Here is a 17,487-nt window from a genome sequence, read left to right as displayed (position 1 = left end):
TGCTAGCTTTTCATATATATTGGGGGAAAGATCGATATGGTTCATATGGATATGATTCTACTATTTAATGAGGCATTATCACAGCCAAGGCTGGGAATGCATTTGTAGAACTTTTACCTTGAACACGCCAGCAGAAGAGAGGTTGCTGGAGACCTCCATTGGAGTGACCTCTTCTCTCTTCACAAGAGGCAACATTGGGGGCATCAAGGCACCATCAATTACTGTAGGGGCATGAATGACAATGTTACAATTTTGTCATACTGAAAGCCAAGATACCAGAGTACATTGATACCCCCCCCACACACCAATGCATTACAAACAAGAACACACGATACAGCATGGTAGAGATATACTATACCTTTCATCCGTTGATCAAAAGAGCAGGGCTTGCCTGGAGATGGAACTTCTTTCTTCACAGATATGTCCACTGAGACGTACACAGATAAGCAGGTTGAGTTATGGACATGCAAATCAGATGACCTTATTCTTCATACCCAGTCTCATTCTCCATCGTCTGCATGTCAGGTTTTCATATACAAAAATATAATATAATATGAAATGTTACTGTATAGAGTGAAAAACAATCAGCAATAAATCTGTATGACTTGACTGTTTTGTATAGGGCGCTGCCTAATCCGGTATCATGTTTAGTACATACTGTATATAGAAGGGTATTTTTGTTTTTAGATGGATCATCTACACTTCCATGTTTTGTTTCATTGTTTTAGTTCCTTTCTCTGTCACTTCCTGCTCACTCATTGATAGTTCGTGCCACAGTGCCCAGAGGACGTTTTGACGCCTGGAAGTGATGAGAAAAAAGGAGGAGACAAATACCCCCCTCTTCCCGAGTGGACATGGCTTCCTGTACTAAGGACTGTAATGGTAAATTTAGAGCAGGCTAGATGATATATCCACCTAATACAGTTGTGGTGGTAGAGTAATGGTTGTAATTTACACTGGCTGAAGACATGCTCTGAGGAAATTTCACTTTGGTCCTAATGTGGCGCAGAAGGTGAAACAAAAGAACATTTGTTCATGGACTTATCACAGACCTGGTTCTGGAGTGTATGTAAAAGGCTGCACGTCATGGGATCGGCCAGCATTGGTCACCACGTACATTCCCACACACACTGCAGACGCGATGGCTGGGTTCTGGTAAGGAGGAACCTTCACAATCAAGTGATTCTGAGGGGAAACGCATAACAGACAAATCCACTTAGCTAACAGAAATGTACAGTAGCCCCAGTCTTATAATTACATACATCAAGTCATGTGACAAACGTGTCAACATCCCTTATAAAACAGGTGCAAGCGCAAAATTACTTAGATTAAATAATCAAGCGATGTCAGCACAATGTAGAGTTGAAAGAGAGAGAGAGCCACAATGGACATAATCCTGGCACAGACGATGAACTGGAGACTCCGTACGTCACCAACTAGTTCAGATGTGCAACACCTTTCAAACTTTGCTGACTAGTAAAAGGTGTGGCGGTGATTTACATAGTTTGCCTGGTTACAAATTGTGAGTAGCATTTGAAAGACATCTAAACACCTCAGGGCTCAGACAACTGATTGAGGCTTAGCTAACGAAGCTCTGACCCTCTGGCTCCCAAGGGCAAAGGTTTATGCAGGACTGTTGAGACACACTTACCACCGTGGCTCACAGTAATTAGGTGACAAAACAATGAGGCCATTCACCTCCCTGAGTGAGTAGCCATTTAAGATGATCTAAACCTACAAATCTCAAATGGCTGCTGTTATCTAATCACCCCGTTAAATCATTAGCATGAATCATTCTAGGACCACAATAAGCAGAGAATAAGCTTATTTACCTGGTGAAACAGCTCCATGTCAATTTCAGCCTCTGCCTTCCAAGACTTCTCATCTTAGGGGGGAAAACAATGAACAGTTTCATTAGTATGGTAGGTAAAGGAATAAATATAAAAGTTATTCATATACTGTAAGTACATGGATTTCAGACAATAATTGGTTGTGTAGACCTACCTGATACATTTTCCTGGAATATGACTTTGGTGTCCTTGAGGAAGTTCTTCCCAATGATGAAGACCTCCTCACCCCCCCTCACCGAGCAACTGTGGAGGGACTTCTTCAGAATCTCAGGCACCCCTGCAGGCTGGGCTGTAGACAGGACACAAACAGACCGTCAGGCTCTGAGTTCTGCTTGACCTAGCTTCTTTAACTAATATTCTGTCACGAGTACAGAACTGCTGGACTTCTCAGAGGAACCAGGGGATGCCAACAGAAAAGCTTAAACCAATTGCTCAAGAGTACCTTGTGATTTCTTGGAAGGCACATGTGTAATCTTGGGGAAATAGTAATTGTGCTTTAATTGCTTTGCCAGGAAAAATGTGAGCTGAGCTGGTGTTTAAAAAATGGTGTGTATGTGCATGTGCTTGAGATTTTAAGTATTTTTTTTTGTTATTTTACAGTATATGATCATTAACCAAACAGTAAAATGACTGTACTATAGGTAAAGTTGACACTATCTTTGCAGTCCCCCTTTCTCACAGGCAAATAGAAATCCCCAAGTTTCTATAAACAACAAGCTCAGACTCCTCCCACCTCCCAGTTTTCACAGGCCTTCCACACTCTCACCACCCCGCGCCACAGCACAACACACACAGACAGACGCCATTGGAGATTTATATTTTATGGACAAATTTTTGCTTGGTCGGATTGCACTCTGGCATTGTAAACAAAAAAAGTCCACACCTCTTTCTTCGGCCTTTCTTTCTCTCCCTTGTTTTTTTGGTGAAGTTCTGCTTCTAAAACCACCGACAAATAGAATTTCTTATACCCCAGAGCAGTCTTTCCTGTTTTTGCCACTCACAGCCACACCCTATGCCCACAACGGGAGGAACACATGATGCTGAAGAGAGTCTATAGACATGGTGTCTGAAAATGTACTTAAATTAGAAAATGATCTGCTAAGCATACATAACGCATTAGAAATGAAACTTCTAGACTGAATCAACTCTTCAGCTTGGAACTTAAAAACGAGATGAAAACAATAAAACAAACCTAAATTACAAATGCTCATAAGACTATCCAGTCAAATTTTGACAGTAACGGCTCCCAATGGAGACTTCATTATTTACATCCTTGTTATTTACATCCAAGCTCCTTTTCATTTTCCTCCTGTCCACCCAACCCCCTGAATGAACCTCTCCCTCCCCCTAATCCCCTGGTGACGTGCGTCAGCTCTAAGCTCCGACAGCGTTCCTAAGAGAACTCTAGTGGGCAGATGCTATGAATAACCTAAAGCTACTCACTGCACAGGATGGGGGACGACGGTGTCTGTAACGTGAGCACCGAGCCGTCCGGCCTGGGGATGTTGACCCGAAACACCAGCCTGGCACGCGTGCTCTTCTTTTTGGAGCCGGCCACCCCGATACGAGCCTCCACATCAGCGTTACGCAGCTTCAGGATCCCCACGCAGTCCACCCTGCAGAGAGAGACACACACAGCACAGCTGTTAGACTGGCAAGCAGGCCTGCTGAACAAGGCCCCAGCGGCTGCAACAGCCCCCAACACACTCCCATTGGCGGTCTACTAAGAGGAGCAGTCTCCAGTATGTGTGATTTTACAAAATTGCAACAGCTATGGCAATAAGCAGATACATACGCCAGGGTCATATTATTGCTGGGGTCCAGGGACACTTCAATGACAATGGTGCCCTCGATGTCCACCTCCTTGCAGGCTGTAGTGTTGCGCCCAGTCACCCTGCAGGCCTGGTAGAACCCATGTGGCTTCACACGCCCAGCGTCATTACCCACAAACACCTGCAGCACCACTGCCTCATTCACACCCTCCAGCTGTGGACAAGGAAACAAAGAACACTCAAATCAGAAAATAGCACAGCTGCTCCAATGTCAGCTCTACCTATTTTTGTAAGTCACTAGAGAATTTTGAGCGTGGAATATATTGTGCAAGTGATAGTTTTCACAAGAGCCAAAAGGGTGCAGCTAAAATAACATACAAAAGTGAATATGTGATAGACAGTGGCAGCTTTCTGCTTAGTAAGATGGTATCTTATAGCATTCTATGATAACAGAACTGTCACTGCACAACTGTCTGTTTTGCTGTCTACTTTGAGAGTAAAACATTTGAAATATGGAATACATTGTGAATAGCAATGCTGATACTGAGATATGACAAAGAAATGCAAACAAAGCCACGATTTGCGGTGGCTATCATTACTTAAAGAGAATAATGATAGTTACCTCTTTTCTCGGTGGACAAGAAAATCTGTTGTTTTTATGTAGGTTATATAATATATTGCATTTAGCAGGCACATTTATCCAAAGCGACTTATTCATTCATGGGAATTGAACCCACTATCCTGGCGTTGCAAGAGCCATGCTCTACCACCTGAGTGCTGCCTTCCAACGTGTGTTGTAACAGCTAGCTATTAAACCTTATTTCATAAAAAGAAAATAACCTGTTGATATGTTGCATCACTTTTTATACAAGTTTCTACATAGCCCGTGTCAATCACTGAATCACTGAAATGTTAACCCAATGTAGAGGTGTTATGTAACAATGAGTATGGAGCAGGTTGATGGTGGCATTTGATGAAGGACAGATAAAGGCATATTTCCAAAGGGGTAGAATCAAAACAGTGACCCGTCTATGGGGCACTGACCGTCCACAAAAAGCCCTAGAGGCCCCAGCCCCCCTGGTCCTGTTGCTGGTTTAAGGCGTACCTTTAGGGTAGGGAAGCCCTGCTGAGTGCGGTCCTTCACTGACCCCCTGCTGCCCTCAGTCAGGTAGCGGGCTCTGTGCTGGGTCTCAGGCTGGACCAGGATCTTCAGCTCCTTGCCCTCACTCTTCTGAGGGAACTGGCTCGCTAGGGTCCCACCTTTTTGATGGGTTGTTTGGGAGCCATCTGCCGAACTGCAAGACAGACTGGTTAGCTACTGTGTCAGCCCAACAGCTTCTAAACAACCTACATTGAAACACGCAACACTAACATTGACTACAATACACTTGTATATATTTAATGCAGGGGACTGTTTCCTTTCACTCATTCACAGCACTGTCCCCTGCTAACGCTAACCCTAACCCTGCCTGTGACCTTGTAATCATTGGGGACTGAGGGCCGCACAACCTGGCGTTGGGTGGCAGTGGCAGCAACCCTCACCCCAACTCCTCTCCACCTTGTGTTCATTTATGTAAGGGGAGGAAAGATCAGCTCCACTGTTGGCACCAAACTTCCTCTCAGTGGAAGAGAACTTGACAGGACTTGGAGACCATCCACTTACTATCAAAGTTCCAGCCAAGCTGTGACCCCACCAGCAAATATTTGTGTGTGTATGGTGGAGCATAGGGGAACTATTTGGAACTGGAGAGCAGCAGGGAACTAGTGAGGGATCCCCAAATAGCTGCCATGGTTTCCCAGTGACACTAGTGAGCAATGCAGAGTTTGGAGGCTCACTACCAAGCAGAGTCCATCAGAACCTCTTAGGAGATGGACTTATTGGTTTATTTAATCACCTCTTCTTTCTCAACGCTTTTCAAAGAGGCTCAGTGTGATTCACCATGGCTGACCATTGTTTGTGCTGTGGTATCCTGCCCCTCCCTAGCCTCTGATCTGCCAGCTCTTCTTCAAGCACAGACAAACGTTCAGCCAGTGGTTTGGTACGATTTCCGCTTGTGGTATAGTGGTTTACACATCTTAACAATGGGAATAAGTATGGAGCAAATTTAGATAGACTTCTTCAAAATCAGGCATGGTATAGAATGAACAGTTCTGTTGAGATGTCCATTCAATAGTAGTTGTAATGTTATAAGTCTATCAGTGTTTTTCGATTAATTAATCACTTTATGACATTTAACTTGTCTTAATGTATTTCTAAATGTATTTCCATTCTGTGTTCCAGACAAGATTCAAACTGAAACTCAACCAAAGTCCATAGAGCCATCTCAGAGATGTAAAAGAACAGGAAAGTTAACTCTGCAGACCAAAAGGAAGTAAACAGTAGGCTAGATAGGTTTCCACATGGGCTAATTTCACTGTAAAAGAGATCCAAGGGCACCCACCTTCCTTTGGTACAGGCCTTGCTGTCTGAGCCCAGCTGTGAGAGCACAAAGTGAGGCCCTTTGGCACTGTCTGCATCAAACACGTCCATGCTGGCCTCCTCGGCTGAGGCAGGCTTGGGCCCAGGTCGCTGGCGGGGGGTGCGCTTGCGGGACTTCCGGGGCACCTCTGTGTTGTCGTTGTAGGAGCTGGAGCTGACAATGCTGAAGTTAGAGGCGGAGTCATCCATCCAGATGCTATTGCTCTGCTCGGAGTCCTGGAGCTGATCCTCCTGGCAGGACATGCGGCTGTCGTCAAACAGGTCCTCGGGCGGAGGCGAGATGTTCAGCACCGTCCGCCGCTTGGAGGGGGTCATCTGGTGGTGCTGCTGGGCCTCCTGGGATGCCCCCCCTCTTCCTCCTCCACCTAGGGATCCGGCCCCTCCTCCTTTCTCGCCGCCAGCCCTGCCGCCACCAGCACTCCCACTGTTGCCAGTCCCGCCCTCGGCGCCAAGCATCTCCGCCACCACTCTGCTACTTACACCTTCGTCTGGAGCGGCGATGCCGGTGTGAGCAGAGGTCTGGTCGGTGGCTGAGGTAGTGGAGTGCACGATGGAGCTGGAAGAGGTGGGAAAAGCACTGCGAGGGCCTTCCATGGTCATAGAAGAGGAGACGGTGGTGGCATCTACAGTGTATATAATTGGAGAGTAAATAAAGGCATCTCAACCAGCATTGGCTAGCAGTCCCATTCAAGCAGCGAAATTTGTGCATTATTGTTTTTCCCCGTTTTTAAAATTTTTCTTTGGTCATCCAATTATAATTTTCCCTTTTCTTTTATTGCATCATGATGTGTGAGTGTGTCTATGTGTGTGCGAGTGTATGTAGTGTGTTCTGACACAAAAAAATGGGGGAAAAGAGTCATATTATAGGACATAATATACATGGAAAGTCATGCATTTTCTGACATGAATATCTAATTATCTGAAATTGATACGTAGAGAGTTTCTAATTCAATCTGCAAAAAAATTGTGCCCCAGAACGTGCAGTAATCCAATTCTCTAGCCATCTTTCAGTGACACTGGGACTTGATTTTCAATAGCATTTGCCATGAACAGAAATGAACTGGGAAATCTACACGTAGAGGGATGTTCAAATGAAATGAAGATTATCTGGTGTGTAAGATGATGCGTGCCAAATAGAGCTTTTTCTCATACAGGTTCAAACAATTTAGTTGGGACTGAACGTAGCCACAGAGACAAAATAAACAAGCTTCTGACCTATGAAGCAGAGAACTGCAGACCATTTTATATGCAGACACTCCCTGCTTCAGAGGGAACTTCCTGGAATAAAAACGAGACAGCGAATGAGCAATAAGAGCTGAACATTCAAATGTACTAAAAAAAAAAAAAAAAAACTGTTGAACAAAAAGTATATGTGAAAATGGAACCGTCATTCAAAGGTCTCGTTATATTCCTGCTCAATATGTTTTTCTGAATGTCCTCCTAAAACACCTGAGGAAAATGGCAGCAAATGTTGAGTACATTTCAAAAGCATTCCTAGTTATCAGGTCCTCAATGCAGAGTACAGTAGAGTGCAGCTTCAAGCAGGTGAAATGGCAGATGCCGCATGGTAGATTGTCATCTTCCACTTCTGTGAAAACAAACGGGATAGTTTGGCTACTGGCATAAAAGGGCGACAAAAAACATGGAGTTGGTTGGAGAAGGCTTATGACACCCCATGGTAAGAAATAAACACGCAATACCTGACTGTCTACTCAAGATGATATGATGGAAGAAATGGAAGCCTTGGTGGCCTAAGGGCCTAGCCCTAGGCTAAGGTGTGAGCATGGATGTGAAATCCTGAAGACTGTTGCAGGAGAAGGGAGAGGAGAGGCAGACAAGCTATCCTAATTTGCAAAACCTTTATCGATACTGTGAATTCAACATGTCAATAAAAACAATTAAAAATAAGAGGTGCAACTAGGTTGCACATCATTCAAAACTGTAGCTACAGTGCTTATGACTGAAAAATAAGATCGCTTTTTGTTGGTAATCGGAAGAATGCCAGATATCTATGACTCATTACAAGCCAATGTGGTGCATTGTCTATGAAGAAATTCCAGTCACTTTACATTCCACCCACAAGCCCTCTCACTTTTCCCATTCCAAATGCACTCATATGTAGGAACCATGCAACAATATGGAGCACAATTATGCTTTAATAGGTTTTTATTTTTCTTCTCAAATTAATTTTAGTGGCTAAACTATTTGAATTTATTGAAGAGTAGCATGATAAAAAGAAGGAATGGATAAAGCCATACATCTATTTATGCTCTGATGAACAGGAATGCTTTCAAAACATACAGCACATTGTATGGATTTCTACAAACAGAAGCAATCTAGCAAACAGACAAAAAACTTCCACCTGATTGCAGATGGTAGGGAGCAGCTATTTTACCCAATAGATTATAATTAAATGTTTTATTCAAGAGATGGAAATAATTTTAGTTCGATTGGGATCCAGCAAGACAGCAATTTGTTCCCCATGGCAGCAAGAGAGCAATTTGTTCTCCATGGCAGCTGTAAGCTTCCTCCCACAGACCCAAAAGAACTAGTTCCATTTTCACAACCATGTAATATCAAATGAAAATCAGTTTTAAAACAAGAATAAACATAACAGAACAGTGGTTTTGAAATGCTGAAGGATTAGTAAATTACAAAATGATGTCAAGTACAAAATCTAAATATGACGCATTCCTTTGAAACACATTTCATGATGTGCTGTTCATGCAGATTTTTGGAAGCGTAACAAACATGAGAAACAAACAGGCCCTGCTAAGATTGGAACCACAGTGAATGATTTGCAGCCACTTTGAGCGCCCTCTCACCACACTTAAAAACACTCACAGAATCTGGAGAAACAAAGGCCTCAAAGAAACCTAGTCCAGTAAACCCCTCCAGCTTTGTAAAGGTTCACAGCTCTTACTCTGCTCCCTCCTGACTTATTTATATGGCCTAAAAGCTTTCTGTAGACTACTGTACATTGGCAAATAGGCCTGAGTAAATGATCCCATCCGTGAGTTGTGTAAACATTTCAAACAACTGCCCTTTTATGTCCTGCTGTCTCTCCAGAGAGAGGTCATCTATTTTTTTCTCCTATGAAAACGAGTTACCCTGCTTTGAGTGTAATGAAACTAAAGACAACCGCGTAATAAACGTCAGGACAGCAAACGCTGCGGGAGAGAATGAAATCCCTCTGTTTTTAGCCTGTGCTGTGGAGCAGTAGAGCTGTTGGATAGAATCTCCCTCTCTGTCTCTCCCTCTACCACGCCCCCATTAGCCTTCTAGTCTAAACACGCAAGGCTGATTGTTTAAAATGGTTTAAAATGTAGCCAGGTCTTAAAGAAGAGGAAACCCAGAGACACATACAGGGAGGATGGAGGAGAGCACTGCTGCATCTCTTTATCCAGGGTATAAATAATTTAAATCAGGAAGTCTGATTTATCACAGGAGAAAGGCACCTGGCCACAGAAAGAGGCATTTATCACAGACACCTTTTAACCCCTGTTGTTTAGCCTCTTTAAAGCCTAATGTGTCTTTGGTCATCATCATGTCAAGTTAAGACTATTTCTGGACTAAAAAGCACTTTCATTGGAGATTCTTTTTAATTCAGGAGTAGGCTTAATCTGGGTCCAGGAAATTGGCCCTCGTAAAGCATTGCCTGGTTTTAAACCTTTTGATCTTGACAAACGATTATACCTGCAAACAGCACAGTACATCTGATAACCTTGAAATGCTGAGCGCCAGGTGGTAATGAAGACATCGTGTTCAATAGGACCCCATCCATTCTAAAAGAAAAAGACAGCTGGCCAATAGGACAGCTATAACCACCAAAATGTCTGACTTGAAGGGCAGAGATTCAGGATTAATTTCTTGTTTGAATTTTGAGTCATCACCTGCTCCGTTTGTGCATAATACCCTGGGCTAACGAAATGCATTGCAATTCAATAGTCAAAGGGAGATGGAGGACAAAAGGTTGAAGGCTTCATGTATAATTACTCTGAGGAGGTTTGGTTCCGAGACATCCAGAGGAACAAAGTACCGATAGGTTGAAGCTAGAGAACTTCATACATAAAATGGTGTATATTATGAACAAATTTTATACAGTGCCTTCAGAAAGTATTCACACAGTAGATTTTTTCCACATTTTGTTGTGTTACAGCCTGAATTTAAAATCGATTCAATTGAGATGTCACTAACATACACACAATACACCATAACGTCAAAGTGGAATTATGTTTTACAAATAAAAAAAATAAAAAAATAAAAATGCCTTGAGTCGATAAGTATTCAACCTCTGTTATGGCAAGCCTAAATAAGTTCAGAAGTAAAAATGTGTTTAACAAGTCACACAATAAGTTGCATGGACTCACTCTGTGTGCAATAATAGCGTTTAACATGATACCGCGCATATACAATTATCTGTAATGTCCCTCAGTCGAGAAGTAAATTTGAAACACAGATTCAACCACAAAGACCAGGGAGGATTTCAAATGCCTCCTAAAGAAGGGCAGACATTGAAATAAAAAAAGCAGACATTGAATATCCCTTTGAGCATGGTGAAGTTATTACACATTGGATGGTGTTTCAATACACCCAGTCACTACAAAGATACAGGTATCCTTCCTAACTCAGAGAGTAAGGAAACTGCCAAAGGATTTCACCACAAGGCCAATGGTGACATTTAAACAGTTAGAGTTTAATGGCTGTGATGGGCAAAACCTGAGGATGATCAACAACACTGTAGTTACGCCACAATACTAACCTAATTGACAGAGAGAACAGAAGGAAGCCTGTACAGAATAAAAATATTCCAAAACAAGCATCCTGTTTGCATCAAAAGTAATACTGCAAAAAATGTGTCAAAGCAATTAACTTTTTGTCCTGAATACAAAGTGTTATGTTTGGGCCAAATCCAATACAACACATTCCTGAGTACCACTCTCCATATTTTAGCATAGTGGTGGCTGCATCATGTTATGGTTATGCTTGTAATCATTAAGGACTGGGGAGGTTTTCAGGATAAAAAAAATAAAACAGAATGGAGCTAAGCACAGGCAAAATCCTAAAGGAAAACCTGGTTCAGTCTGCTTTCCACCAGACACTGGGAGAATAATTCACATTTCAGCAGGACAATAACCTAAAACACAAAGCCAAATCTACACTGGAGTTGCTTAACAAGACAGTGAATGTTCCCAAGTGGCCGAGTTTTTACACAAATCTACTTGAAAATCTATGGCAAGACCTGAAAATGGTTGTCTTGCAATGATCAACAACCAATTTGACAGTGCTTAAAATAGGTGTGGAAAGCAGACTTACAGCTGTAATCGCTGCCAAAGGTGCTTCTAGAAAGTATTGACTTAGCGGTGTGAATACTTACGTAAATTCAATATTTCTGTATTTCATTTTCAATAAATTTGCTACATTTTGTCATTATGTGGTACTGCGTGTAGATGGGGGAGAGAAAAAAACGATTTCATACATTTTGAATTGTGTAATAAGTCAAGGGGTATGAATACTTTCTGAAGGCACTGGAACTATTTGTTTCGGCCATCAATATATGTAGGCTATTCTTCCACAAACCCTACCACTTTCCACTGAACAAAAATGCTTAAAGTGGCTGCAAATCACCATGCTCTTAAAACCAATGTGATTATTGCCCAGTCCCAGCAGATGGAGGCAATAATATTCAAGGTGTATTACAGCGTAGACTTCATACATTTTCAAATAAACAGAGAACATTTGCTCTTATTGTAAACGCATTACCGAAGACCCATGCCTCCACCTATGGGACCATTGCATGTTCCATCCTAGCCCAAGATCTGCTTTTCTGAACCCTTAAACCCATGAAGGAAAACCTTTTTTTCTCAACGTCATATTCATCATCTCCAGCACCACCCCAACATCAACATAAGGGAAAATGGAGCGTTTCTATGTTTTATAGTAAAAAAAGATAGCGGAAGATAAGTGTTTCCAATGACATCATCGGTGTGCATCGTGCGATTGACACATTTTGAGTAAATATTACCTACTAATTGGTTGATGATGTCATTGGAAAAACAGATCTTTATATTTTTTTACTACAAAACACAGAAATGCACAATTTTTGCATATGTTGATGTTGGGGTGGTGCTGGAGATGATGAATATGACATCGATTTTTTAAAATTTAATTTTATGTCCCTTTAACCCCACCTCCTTCTACACTATGTTCCACTACCATTTAAATGCAGAATTAAAGAAACAAAATTTTGACATCAAAAACTCAGTTGCAATACAATACAAAAAACGGTAAATGCAGTAAATGAAAAGAATAAGAAGTCTAAAAGTTTAGACGGACCTACTCAACACCCTGGGTGAATTTTGATGGGTTAAGAGCCCTTGGGACTAAATGTCTTCACTACTGATAGACAGACACAGTCACACAACCCACCACGACGCCTGTGGGGCCCAGCTAAAATGCAAGTTAAGTTCATTAATAGCAAAACAACTTGCATCCAATCAACAAAAAAGCAATTCACTTTGTGCATTTGCTGAATATTATTGAAACAAAGAAAGGAAGAACATTTCAAAGACTTTGTGGAGTATGTTCACTTGTCAATATATTGCTGAGGTGTGTGGATGCCGCTACTGATCAGGTGCTGTTCAATGTATAGGCTGAGTGTCATTTTGGAGCTTGTAAAATAAAATGAATTTCCACTTTAAACTCATGCAGAAGCTAAGTTGGCACAAGCAAACTCGGACCCTTTAGCATGGGTGGGAAGCAGGAGAAGGAGTGGCTGGGATAGTAAGGTCTGAACTAAACAAACATTCCTAAAGATTAACTGAATGAAATTATGGGCAAAAGTAACATAAGGTCCTTTCCCTCTCTAATGGGTGTTCACCTATAAAAAGACTCGCACTGCAATTACCTACTTAAAACAGAAAAACAGACTCTCTTGTGAACTGCACTACTTGAAATGACCTCCCTTAAATGGCCTGGCATTAGTTCCAATTTGGATTTCATTTTACAAAATGTTTTCCCATATACAGTCATGGCCAAAAGTTTTGAGAATGCCACAAATATTAATTTTCACAAAGTCTGCTGCCTCAGTTTGTATGATGGCAATTTGCAGTTACTCCAGAATGTTATGAAGAGTGATCAGATGAATTGCAATTAATTGCAAAGTCCCTCTTTGCCATGCAAATGAACTGAATCCCCCAAAAACATTTCCACTGCATTTCAGCCCTGTCACAAAAGGACCAGCTGACATCATGTCAGTGATTCTCTCATTAACACAGGTGTGAGTGTTGACGAGGACAAGGCTGGAGATCACTGTCATGCTGATTGAGTTTGAATAACAGACTGGAAGCTTCAAAAGGAGGGTGGTGCTTGGAATCATTGTCAACCGTTGTTACCTGCAAGGAAACACGTGCCGTCATCATTGCTTTGCACAAAAAGGCTTCACAGGCAAGGATATTGCTGCCAGTAAGATTGCACCTAAATCAACCATTTATCGGATCATCAAGAACTTCAAGGAGAGCGGTTCAATTGTTGTGAAGAAGGCTTCAGGGCGCCCAAGAAAGTCCAGCAAGCGCCAGGACCGTCTCCTAAAGTTGATTCAGCTGCAGGCATAAACAAATAGCAGTGAAGTGTTGCTGTGTGAATCTGTGTGAAGCAGCAGAGGAACTGAACACAGCCTGGACACATTCACCAGGTCAGCCAGAGGTGAGCGTTGGGCTGGGAGCTCAAAGCCTGAATTCTTTCAGTATTTAGTTGTCAGGTGCCAGTGTTCTTTGTAGCGACTCTCTTTTTTTTGCACCCCCACCCACACTCTATCACTTTCTCTGGCTCTCTCAGTAGTCAACAACTTCAGGGCAATGTTTAAGCAGGTTTCCTTTGGAGTAGGTTGTTAATCGCCTGTGGTTGCTGGAAATTTAGAAATTGCCACAGAGCTTAGGCTTGCTAATTTGTGTAGCATCTCTACTGAGGCTCAATGTGGTTTCTGGATCGGGGCACCACCAGTACAGAGCTTGCTCAGGAATGGCAGCAGGCAAGTGAGTGCATCTGCACGCACAGTGAGGTGAAGACTTTTGGAGGATGGCCTGGTGTCAAGAAGGGCAGCAAAGAAGCCACTTCTCTCCAGAAAAAACACAGGGGACAGACTGATATTCTGCAAAAGGTACAGGGATTGGACTGCTGAGGACTGGGGTAGTCATTTTCTCTGATGAATCCCCTTTCCGATTGTTTGGGGCATCCGGAAAAAAGCTCCGGAGAAGACAAGGTGAGCGCTACCATCAGTCCTGTGTCATGCCAACAGTAAAGCACCCTGAGACCATTCATGTGTGGGGTTGCTTCTCAGCCAAGGGAGTGGGCTCACTCACAATTTTGCCTAAGAACACAGCCATGAATAAAGAACGGTACCAACACATCCTCCGAGAGCAACTTCTCCCAACCATCCAGGAACAGTTTGGTGACGAACAAAGCCTTTCCAGCATGATGAAGCACCTTGCCATAAGGCAAAAGTGATAACTAAGTGGCTCGGGGAACAAAACATCAATATTTTGGGTCCATGGCCAGGAAACGCCCCAGACCTTAATCCCATTTAGAACTTGTGGTCAATCCTCAAGAGGCGGGTGGACAAACAAAAACCCACAAATTCTGACAAACTCCAAGCATTGATTATGCAAGAATGGGCTGCCATCAGTCAGGATGTGGCCCAGAAGTTATTTGACAGCATGACAGGGCGGATTGCAGAGGTCTTGAAAAAGAAGGGTCAACACTGCAAATATTGACTCTTTGCATCAACTTAATGTAATTGTTAATAAAAGCTTTTGACGCTTATGAAATGCTTGTAATTATACTTCAGTATTCCATAGTAACATCTGACAAAAATATCTAAAGACACTAAAGCAGCAAACTTTGTGGAAATTAATATTTGTGTGTCTCAAAACTTTTGGCCACGACTGTAGACTGACTGAAAGGCAAGGAAGAAAGTTGACCTCAGACAACAAATAATTCATGCTCATTTCAGACTTCTAAATGGAAATCAATAACATGTTACATCACTTAGAAAAATAAAAAGGGGAGAGCTAATCAACAAAGTAAAAGCAATATGAATTTTGTATGGCCAGAGTTGACTAAAAATAGCCGCCATTCCTACATAACAGCTGAAGCCAACCTAGAGTGATGCTACATCTCCATTCAGCCATATCTCAAAACGGAGGGATCAGGGGAGGGGACAAACAGAAGTAACGAAGCCTTAAAGTTACAGGCAGGGGTGGTAGGACAGGGATAATAACAGGGATAGGAACATGGAAGTGTGCAGCCGCATAGAGCTAAACAGGAAGGACACTGGCATCAGGGATGTGGTGACAGCCAGGCCAAGCTATAAAAAGTAGCAGGGCAGGCAACGGATGGGTGATGGGAGTAGAGTAATATCACAGCCAGCATGCACCCGCCTTGCAAAATACAGTTACACAACACAGAACAGTAAAGGTGTAAAAAGGCCAGAGCAGAGATGCTTCAGCAGAGAGCTATATGGCTGGCAAATGGAGGAAGGCTGTGCAGGGATACGGGGAGGGAGAAACTACTTGAACAAAGAGCCAAAGCGACGGGCAAAATTGGCTGGTGTGACCAAAAAGAACTAACCTGAATGGCTGGACAGCCTAAAATTAAAAAGTTGTCCTCATTTGACAGAGAACCAACAGAAACCTACATTTTAATGTCAAAGTATTTTTCCAATACTTGATTTCAAAGATTTGGGGTACAAAATAAAATTCACAAAAAAAGTGAAAAGAAGAAGAGATAGCCAGAAGAAGTAAGGCCAATTTGCAGTAAAACCTACAGTCCCAAATTAAATTTCATGTAAACTGAAAAATACTTCACCTTCCTCCAGCTACAGCCAGTATGTCCCGCCTTGTCTGAGGGCTGCATTGGCTGCATTGAAGCACTGATGTCCGAAGGCAACAGACTTCTGGTTCTACTGAAACTCACTCTAAACCGGGGCACTTTGGTAAGGGGCAGAGTAAAAAGAGCTAAAGTGAATTGCATTTTGAACGTTCAGGTTGTGACAGATTTAACCAGAAAAAAGTGTTTTGTTTTATATTTTTCCCTCTTGCTTTGAATATGATATTGGGTTAATTAACATTTAGGCCTACAGTTGCAAACATACTAGTTTCAGTGATTTTTCTGGATTCCTTATGTGCAAGTACTGTAGTGTACTAGATGTACTATTTAGCCTTACACAGACTGATGCATCGTGTCAGAAGATACTACTTTAATTAATGGTGTGGCAGTAACTGGTTAAGCAAAATAGCTGCAAGACACATAAGTAAACAGTTAGTGATATTTCTGGAATTTTGCAAAGAGGTATCACTGAATTATTTAACATTTTTGGATCTCAAACAATGATTTTGTGAGCAGTACAGAAATGGTTTTGTACCCGGGTTCTGACTTGTGTCTTGTTCCAAAGAGAGATGGTTTGCATTTTTATAACATCTATCTTCACAAATGTACAATAACAGACTGGGAGCCAATTGCTATTGTCCATTAATGGGGTACATTTTGCCTTTCATGATTTAGTGGATCCCAAATAGACAGACTGCCATATTGAAAATCATTCAGACAGCCCAAGAAGACGGGGACTCTGTAGGTCTTGTGTGCCCCGAAAGAATCAGGGGTGTCCTCTAATGGCATGGAATGAAGAGGGTTTCCTTAGACTCCAACTGCAAGGCACAGTGTTCCCAGCAAGGACTGTAGGCATGACTTTGTTTTGGCATAACCCAACCACTCAAAACAGTGCAATCCGTTTAGCCAATTGTTGAGCTAGGATCATGAAGTTGGATTTCTATGGAGAGCAAGAATGCCCTCTCTGTTTGTGTGTAACAGCCCCTACGCCCTGATGGGAAAACCTTTAAAAATGTCTACTCTAAAGCACATTAAAAAGAGACCTTTCTGATCTGCTTGCAACCTGTAGGCCTGTGTCATAAAGAGATGTTTGGATCCTACAGTCCCTGTATAGAATCATTGTGTCAGCACAAAACCAGGCAATGCTTTACTACAGCTCATTTTCAGTCTAGCCCTCTGATTGGGATTCTAAAAGGGGCTGCAGCTGGAGCTGATTACATCTGAGCTGTGAGGTTTATAGCAACCAGCAACAGATCATGATATAAAGGTGCTCATAGTTCTGCATGTCTGCAATAATTATCTCTGTGTAAAACCCAGGGGATAATGCACACCAAAACAAAAAAACAGGAACAGGTCGTTCCCATCACTCACAGTCAGAACTGTTCAGTCTTCAGAGATGTGAGCAAGCCCCCAGGGCCCAGGGATGGCTGGCTGGCATTGTGTGCAGTATGTTTTCTGAGGGCCACAGGACGCCCAAGGGAGAGGGCAATAAGGCCTCATA

The 17,487-nt window shown here is 42.4% G+C and overlaps 1 protein-coding gene across 1 annotated transcript in view; it reads right to left on the bottom strand.

Moving 5' to 3' along the window:
* Window positions 1-17,487, bottom strand: part of LOC120046856 (nuclear factor of activated T-cells 5-like) — a 52,678-nt gene that overhangs the window by 6,960 nt on the left and 28,231 nt on the right. Inside the window, exons 3-11 of the mRNA XM_038992425.1 lie at window positions 6,064-6,724; window positions 4,728-4,917; window positions 3,646-3,836; window positions 3,294-3,466; window positions 2,005-2,139; window positions 1,833-1,885; window positions 1,053-1,185; window positions 359-427; window positions 118-221 (exon numbers count right to left, since the gene is read on the bottom strand). Of these exons, the coding sequence (XP_038848353.1) occupies window positions 118-221; window positions 359-427; window positions 1,053-1,185; window positions 1,833-1,885; window positions 2,005-2,139; window positions 3,294-3,466; window positions 3,646-3,836; window positions 4,728-4,917; window positions 6,064-6,724 (1,709 nt within the window). The remainder of the gene's footprint in view (window positions 1-117; window positions 222-358; window positions 428-1,052; window positions 1,186-1,832; window positions 1,886-2,004; window positions 2,140-3,293; window positions 3,467-3,645; window positions 3,837-4,727; window positions 4,918-6,063; window positions 6,725-17,487) is intronic.

This window comes from Salvelinus namaycush, chromosome 1 (assembly GCF_016432855.1).
Source record: "Salvelinus namaycush isolate Seneca chromosome 1, SaNama_1.0, whole genome shotgun sequence".
Lineage (NCBI taxonomy): Eukaryota > Metazoa > Chordata > Actinopteri > Salmoniformes > Salmonidae > Salvelinus > Salvelinus namaycush.
The sequence above is the reverse complement of the archived record's forward strand: the minus strand, read 5'-3'. Positions and strand labels throughout refer to the sequence as shown.